Here is a 7,173-nt window from a genome sequence, read left to right on the forward strand (position 1 = left end):
CACCTGAAGGGGGACGGCATCCGCACGTATACCAACTACGAAAGGCGACATCCGATCGAAGTGCTCGGGCAGAAAATGTTTTGAACATATACGCAGGTCCATTTTGCTGGTTCCCAGTCGCTTTGGCCTGGTCTAACGGCCTCAGTCCACTGCCTCCTTCGCTCTGGATCTTTCGGAAACCTGTTTGAAAACAATACTATTCACTGCACTCTGACAAAGAGCCACGAATAAGGCCGAGGCGGGACGAATACCACGTTCACGTCGTGTTGTGCGTTATGTTCTGCGAGCGTGCATTTTACTCATTACGCAGTCGATTAAATACGAAAACAAAATGCAGTATACTTACGAGCGGAAAGTGACGCCCGGTTCTTGTCCTGGCGTGCGCGACCGACACCCAGGAACACAGCAGCTGGGCATCGCAGCGTCTTTGTTGTCAATCGGAGCAGAAGCCTGTGGGCAATTCCTCTGCGCGGGGGCGCACAGGCAGTCACTCGAGGCAGGACTTTGTACAAAGGGTTTATTCTCACATCAGGGGGGCCGGTCGTCGTCGTGGCAGCTGGGTCAGGTGGTCCTTTCGGCAGGACTGGTCCAAGAGCAAGAGGCCGCGAGCCTCTCCGGTCTCGCCTTATAAAGGCTTTCTCCCAGCCTCGCTCCCACCGCCCCCCCACTCGGGAAGAAGGGGTCCGAGACTACCCACGGTGAGCGGCGCGAGATTTGACTTGCCCGCGAGCAGACCCTACATCTCCCCCCCCTCAAACGTCCGTCCCGGGGTCCGCCAGTAGGCGTTCGACGACCTCCGGGTCCATAGAGTCGTCGCAGGGGGGAGGGGTGCTCGCCGGGGGGCCGCTCACCGCTGGCTGGACGGGCTCCTCACGAGCCGCCTGGGGGAGCGAGGCGCCGGGCTCCGCTGGGGGCCCTGCCGGCAGCGCCCTCCAAAGCTCCTCGGCACTAAACACGGCCGGGGACTCCTGGTCCCTCTCCTCCAGGGTCAGGCCGCGGAAAGGCAGCGCCACTTCCTGGAGGTCACCGCCGCGAAGGGGCTGCGCCTGGTCCCGCCACCTGGACCGCGCGCAGTAAGAGATGGCCGCTCCGTTGGCGACCGTGGTCCAGGTGGCCACGTGCCGCAGGACCCTGGGCCGCTTGGGTTGCGGCTGCTCGGCGGCCGAAGCGCCGGCTGGGTGCTGAGGGGGGCCCTGCGCCTGGTCGTCTCTGGCCCTCTTGCGTTGGCCTGCACCACTGGGAGGTGCTCTCCAGTGGTTAGGCATGTGGTTTGGCGGGCGGTGGGGGCCACCGCGGCCGTGGAACCTGCGCCACTCGCGCGGCTCCTGCCGCCAGCCGGGTGGCGCGCCTTGATGGCGGCCACCGTTCGACGGTGGTCTGCCTTGCCTTCTGGAGTCCGAGCCACGGGCGTCGGTCCGCTGGAGCTTCCTAGAAGACATACTGAGAGGGCGAGAGCACTGCGAGTGATAATTGATCGAGAGACACGGGTGCTACCTGGTCCTCAGGTTGTAGCGTGGGTTGCGAACCGCACCGCTACCTGCTCGTCCTCCCGGGGGTGAGATCGCCGCATCGCGCTGATTTTCCAACGCTTCGCAGCCATCGTCCTTGCGAAGGTGGAAAGCCTTCAAATCAGCGACATGCACCGGACCGGCGGTTTCGCCGTTTGTCAACAACCGCAACTGGTAGGTGAGCGGCGTAGTCCGTGCCGTAACTTCGTACGGCCCAGCCCACTTGTGCGCTAGCGACGCGGCGAAACCGCGCGCTGCGTTACTAAGTGGGTGCGTTCTCTTGAGTACTAGGTCGCCCGTGTTGAAAACGACGTGACGGCGACCTTTGTTGTACTGATCCGCCTGCTCCATGCGCGCCACATCGAGGTTTTCGCGGGCTGCTCGCTGCGCTGCCTCCAGGCGCTCCCGGAGCCTTGCCGCGTACTGCGAAAGCGGAGGGGGCGCAGGCTCCGCCGCGTCGAGTAGGGCATTCTCTAGCGGAAAAGCGATCTCTCTCCCAAAATTCAAGTAAGCGGGTGTAATACCCACTGACCTGTTCACGGTTGTCCTTGTAGCGAACGCCAGTTCGGACAGCCGCGCGTCCCAATCTCTGTGCTGCTCGGTCGTCGCGACCAGCATGCTCTTCAGATTTCGATTCACTCGCTCGGTTATGTTGCTCTGAGCGTGGTAGGGACTCGTTCTCCTGTGGCGGATTTGAAGCGCCCGACAGGAGTCTACAAAGACTTTGCTTGTGAAATACGAAGCATTGTCTGTAATCAGGTCGGAAGGGAAACCGAAACGAGTGAAAGTCTCCAACAGTTTTTCCCAAATTCGTTCCGACACAAGCTTCCTAAGGGGGAAAACCTCAACCCACTTGGAATAGTGGTCCGTTATTACCAGGATGAATTGGTTTCCGCGCGCGGACCGAGGGAGGGGTCCCATGATATCGCACGCGACCACTTGCCACGGGTAGTTGCTAACTACCGCCTTCATCATGCCAGCGGGCTTGCCCGCCCGAGGCTTGGCTACCTGGCATACCGGGCAGGTACGGGCGTATCCCAGCACATCCTTTCTCATGCCTGGCCAGGTCGCGACACGGCATAACTTGTCGTAAGTCTTACTGCCGCTGCCATGGCCTGCCAGCGCTGAGTCATGGAAGTACTGCAGGAACCGTTTCCGCAACCTTCTCGGGACCACGACTCGGAAAGGGGATGCTATCGCCGCTTCCTCGTCAAGTTGGGGAATGTAGCGGAGCAGCAAGCCATCATCGCCCAGCAGATACGCGTCGTACTTGCCCTCAGCGTTCCCGGTGCAAGCTGCGCTGCTCGCAAGCTCTTTCAGCACCCGCTGGCAAAGACCGTCTGCTTTCTGGGCCTCGATCAGCTCTTCTCTACTGACCGCTACTCCCCAAGACAGATTTCTTTCTGCCTCGCTCCTAGGCAGGCGAGCGGTCGCCGCCACGAGCTGCTGTGTTTCCCTTCTCTCACAGCACAGTGCGGGACCTTTGTCCGCCTCCTCCTTCGTCAAACCGGGCGCGACACTCCCGTCCGCCCTCTCCTCCTCTCCAACAGCGGTGACGCCGCTTTTTACAAAGCTGGGCTGCGCCTCTGAAGCGCTTCCGCCAGCATTCCATGGTGCGCGCGATAAAGCATCGGCCACCTTGTTCAAGCTGCCCCGGCGGTACTCGATGGCGTACGCGTAACGTTGCAACGTCAGCGCCCATCTCGCGAGTCTGCCTGCGGGGTTCTTGAGCCTCTTTAACCAAGACAATGCCTGATGATCTGTCTGCACGGTGAAGACCGCTCCGTCTAGGTACATGTCGAACTTCGACAATGCGAACATGATCGCCAGGCATTCTTTTTCGGTCACGGAGTAATTCCGCTCCGCCGATGTGAGCGTGCGACTAGCGAACGCGACAGGGCGCAGTTTGCCCTCGTGTTCCTGCAACAAAACAGCTCCAACACCGTAGTCACTAGCGTCTGTCTGCAAGACAAACTGCTTGTTCAGGTTGGGGGAGGCGCAGACTAGCGGTATTCGCTATCGCGCGAGCCAAGGCAACAAATGCGTCACTCTGTTCCTTGCCCCAGACCCACTTCGAGCCTTTACGCAACAGCAGGTTCAGCGGCCTTGCAAGCTCCGAACAGCGCGGGATGAATTGCCTGTAGAACGCAACCATCCCCAAAAACCTCTGCAAGCTTTTCACATCCATGGGGCAGGGGTAGTTCAGAATTGCCTGCAGTTTGTCATCATTCGGTCTCAGTGTGCCATCATCCACGACAAAGCCCAAGAGGTTCACTCTCTTCGATGCCAACTGCACTTTCTTTGGATTTATGGTTAGACCGGCACGTCTCATTCTATCGAGAACGGAATTCAGGTGAATGAGGTGCTCCTCGAACGACTGTGAGAATATCACAACGTCGTCGAGGTACGCCATGGCGTAGTTGAACCTTGCATCGCCCAGCACGATGTCCATCAGTCGCATGAACGTGCTCGGGGCGTTAGACAAACCAAACGGGAGTCGAGTAAATTCGAAGAGCCCGCGGTGGCAGGTGAATGCGGTTTTCTCAATGTCACCTTCGGCCACCTCAATCTGCAGGTACCCTCTGCTTGCATCTAGGACTGTGAAGAACCTCGCGTTCCCTAACGCGTACATCACAGCCTCGATCGACTGGAAAGAGTACGCAACCGTAGGCGTCAGTGAGTTGAGCTTACGATAATCAACACACAGCCTGACCGATCCATCTTTCTTCGGCGCTAGAACCACTGGTGACGCCCAGGGACTTTGTGAGGGTCTCACCGCACCGGTATCAATCATCTCGTCAAGGGCACAGTCGAGAAGCTGCCTCTTATGCGCACTTAACGGCCTCGGGTTACACCTGAAAGGGCGCGTATCACCCGTCTGAATCTCGTGCTGAAGCAGGTCGGTTCTGCCCGGTTTCTCCGTGAAGCAATCCGAAAACGGGAGTAAAGTTTCCGCGAGCCTTCGGCGCTGACTACTGGGTCCTGAGAAAGACGCAATAATCGCTTCTAACGGGCCACCGTCTCTCAGCGTCTCGAGGGAGCTCACCTGCCTTTCTGTCGCACAGGTGTGGACAACCACCTTTTGTGCAGGACAGCCGGGCAAGGATGCGCTTTCGAAGGGAATGGGGGGGTGAGCTGGCTGTAACGATAGCCATTCTCCCCCATGTCGAGCACAATGCCTTCGCTCGAGAGAAAATCCCTTCCCAGAATTACTGGTATTGACAAGCCAGGCAGATAGACGAAGCGATGTCTCCGCTTTCTGCCGTCAAAACGCATCGTAAGACGCACTGCTCCCTTTGCCCTTGCCGCCCCAGCTGCTAAGCTTAACGGGGTTTCGGCCGGTCTGACACGGATGTTACCTATCCGGCAGGCCTCGTACACCTCGTCACCGACCAGTGACAGCGTTGAGCCCGTGTCTACGAGTGCAGAGTAGCATCGACCCGCTAACTGCACTAGCATAAAAGGGCTTGAGCGCGGAACGACTCCCTGAGTTCTACAGGCGAGCGGGACAAAGGCCTCCCCGTCGCCGGCGCGGGAGTTCTTTTCCTGACTAGCGCCTTGACAACCATGAAATTCTCCCGCTGACGGTGAAAGGCCGCTGCCACCAGACATCACCGCCAGCGCCTGGCGTTTCCCTGCATACGCCTAGCTTGGCATTCGCGTGCCACGTGGCCGGGCTGGTTGCAATTCCAGCAAAGCCGGTCATTCACCCGCCGCGTAGACGGAGGACCCCTCGTTCCACGAAGTGGTTGGGGACGGCTCTCCCCTTTCTCCACGCATTCCCGACGCTCGCTCCGCGCGTGGCCTGTGAGACCGGCACGACGCCGCTGCTCGAATGCGTACGGGTCAAGCGCACGAGGGACAACAGGGGGTTCCGCCTGATTTTCCACGGTCATTACCTCGGCGCGCCGAGCCCTCATCGCGCATTCTCGGCCTCCATCCCATGCGCATCCCGGTTCCAGCGATTCGGCCGGCCTGGGGGGCGGCCGGTAGCGCAGTTCGGCGAGTAAATCCGCCTGCACGGTCTTGGCCTCCTGCGCTAGGGCCTCGAGGTTTGTAAAACTGCGGCCCCGCAGATACGGCTTGAAGCGTGGATGGCACTGCCTGATCACACGCGCAACCTGATCTCGGTCGGTTGCCATCGGATCTGCCCTCTTGTACAGCTCCTGCATTGCGCGTACGTATTCGAGGAGGCTTTCCTCTGGGTGTTGGGTGCGCAACGCGAGCTCATCCAGCATCCGGCGCTCATAATCAGGCGGCAAGAACTCGGCGCGGAAACGATCTTTGAAGTCCGCCATCGACTGGAAAGTCGGCTGGCAGCGCCTCCATCGCGCCGCGCTCTCGACGAGTGCTACAGGCAGGACCTGCCCTAGCACTACGTCATCTGGGGCGCCCAGAGCCGTCTGGTAGTCCTCGAGTTGTTGTAAAAACTCGTGGACTGATTTCGCGTCCGTGTACCCGGAAAAGGAGGGGACCTCCATATTTATCCGCGGGCGCGATGCTGTCGCCGATGCTACCGATGCTGCGGCCTGGTTGGCGCCAGCCACCGAACCGAGCTGACGGGCCAATGCGGCAAACATCTCAGTCACCTGCCCCATTACGGCCGCCGCGTCGGCCGTCTCACTACCGGCTGCCCCGCCATCCAAAGCCGTGGCTGAAACATCCTTTCTGGGAGGCATAGTTCGCGCTAACTGTCCGGCCGCACCGGCTAACTGCTCATGGCAACAAGAACATTCACATACACAACAATCTATCTACAAACACGCGGAAATACACAACAGAAAACGCCCGAAAACTACATAAATAACACAAAACCCCTAACAAATTTACAACACTACACAAGTCGCTACCCCGCGAGCATTCCGCCTGACCCGCTCCTTAACCCTATCGGTCCGGCGTGGCCCTGAACAAAGAGGGCCTGCCACGAGTCTGGCTGCACGTCCCAAAATCGGCAGAGAAATCGTCCACAAGGTGTTAATTAAAGCCGCACGCTGGGCGCCATTATTTGTGGGCAATTCCTCTGCGCGGGGGCGCACAGGCAGTCACTCGAGGCAGGACTTTGTACAAAGGGTTTATTCTCACATCAGGGGGGCCGGTCGTCGTCGTGGCAGCTGGGTCAGGTGGTCCTTTCGGCAGGACTGGTCCAAGAGCAAGAGGCCGCGAGCCTCTCCGGTCTCGCCTTATAAAGGCTTTCTCCCAGCCTCGCTCCCACCGCCCCCCCACTCGGGAAGAAGGGGTCCGAGACTACCCACGGTGAGCGGCGCGAGATTTGACTTGCCCGCGAGCAGACCCTACAAGCCTCACTTTCCGCCGTGTCTGACAGCTGCCGACAGCCAGGCGCGGCGCGAAATCGTCTGCTCGCGCCGCTCGCGTTGATCTTCGCGGCGCTAGCATGCCATTGGCTGAGACAGCGGCCAAGTGTCATGGCGGAGCCCTCGCTTCCGGCTTCAAAAAATGTGACGTAGCAGCCTCTCCTCTTTTCCTTCTTTCAAAAGGGCCCTCGGCAGCGGCGTCAGAGGAGGCTTCCAGACATGCTTCCAGAGGCTGAGCGCGTGACGTCATGCTCCCTCCTAGTTTTTTCCTTCCTCCATGTTTAGTGCTACCATCTGGCTATAGCGCCGCAGAGCGGCAACTAACTGAAGTGAAGCGTCCCGACGGCTCCCAT

The 7,173-nt window shown here is 59.5% G+C and overlaps 1 protein-coding gene across 1 annotated transcript; it reads right to left on the reverse strand.

The window, feature by feature from the left end:
* Nucleotides 1–433: 433 nt before the first annotated feature.
* LOC149350977 (uncharacterized) lies at nt 434–6,639 on the reverse strand. The gene is made up of 3 exons (XM_089575584.1): nt 6,591–6,639; nt 875–1,440; nt 434–465 (listed from the first exon to the last, which is right to left on the reverse strand). The coding sequence occupies exons 2-3, from the start codon at nt 1,437–1,439 to the stop codon at nt 434–436; spliced, it is 597 nt and encodes a 198-aa protein (XP_089431710.1). The 5' UTR covers nt 1,440; nt 6,591–6,639.
* Between the last annotated feature and the right edge of the window lie 534 nt (nt 6,640–7,173).

Source organism: Amblyomma mixtum, chromosome 3 (genome assembly GCF_055824585.1).
Source record: "Amblyomma mixtum isolate Tamu chromosome 3, ASM5582458v1, whole genome shotgun sequence".
Taxonomy (NCBI): Eukaryota; Metazoa; Arthropoda; class Arachnida; order Ixodida; family Ixodidae; genus Amblyomma; species Amblyomma mixtum.

What these genes read in the sequence shown, in the direction of transcription:
- LOC149350977 (XM_089575584.1), bottom strand. Translation starts at nt 1,439, where the DNA reads ATGTCTTCTAGGAAGCTCCAGCGGACCGACGCCCGTGGCTCGGACTCC. An exon ending in CTCGCTCCCCCAGGCGGCTC is followed by an intron (nt 466 to 874) that starts GTGAGGAGCCCG and finishes GCCCCCGCGCAG; the next exon opens with AGGAATTGCCCACAGGCTTC.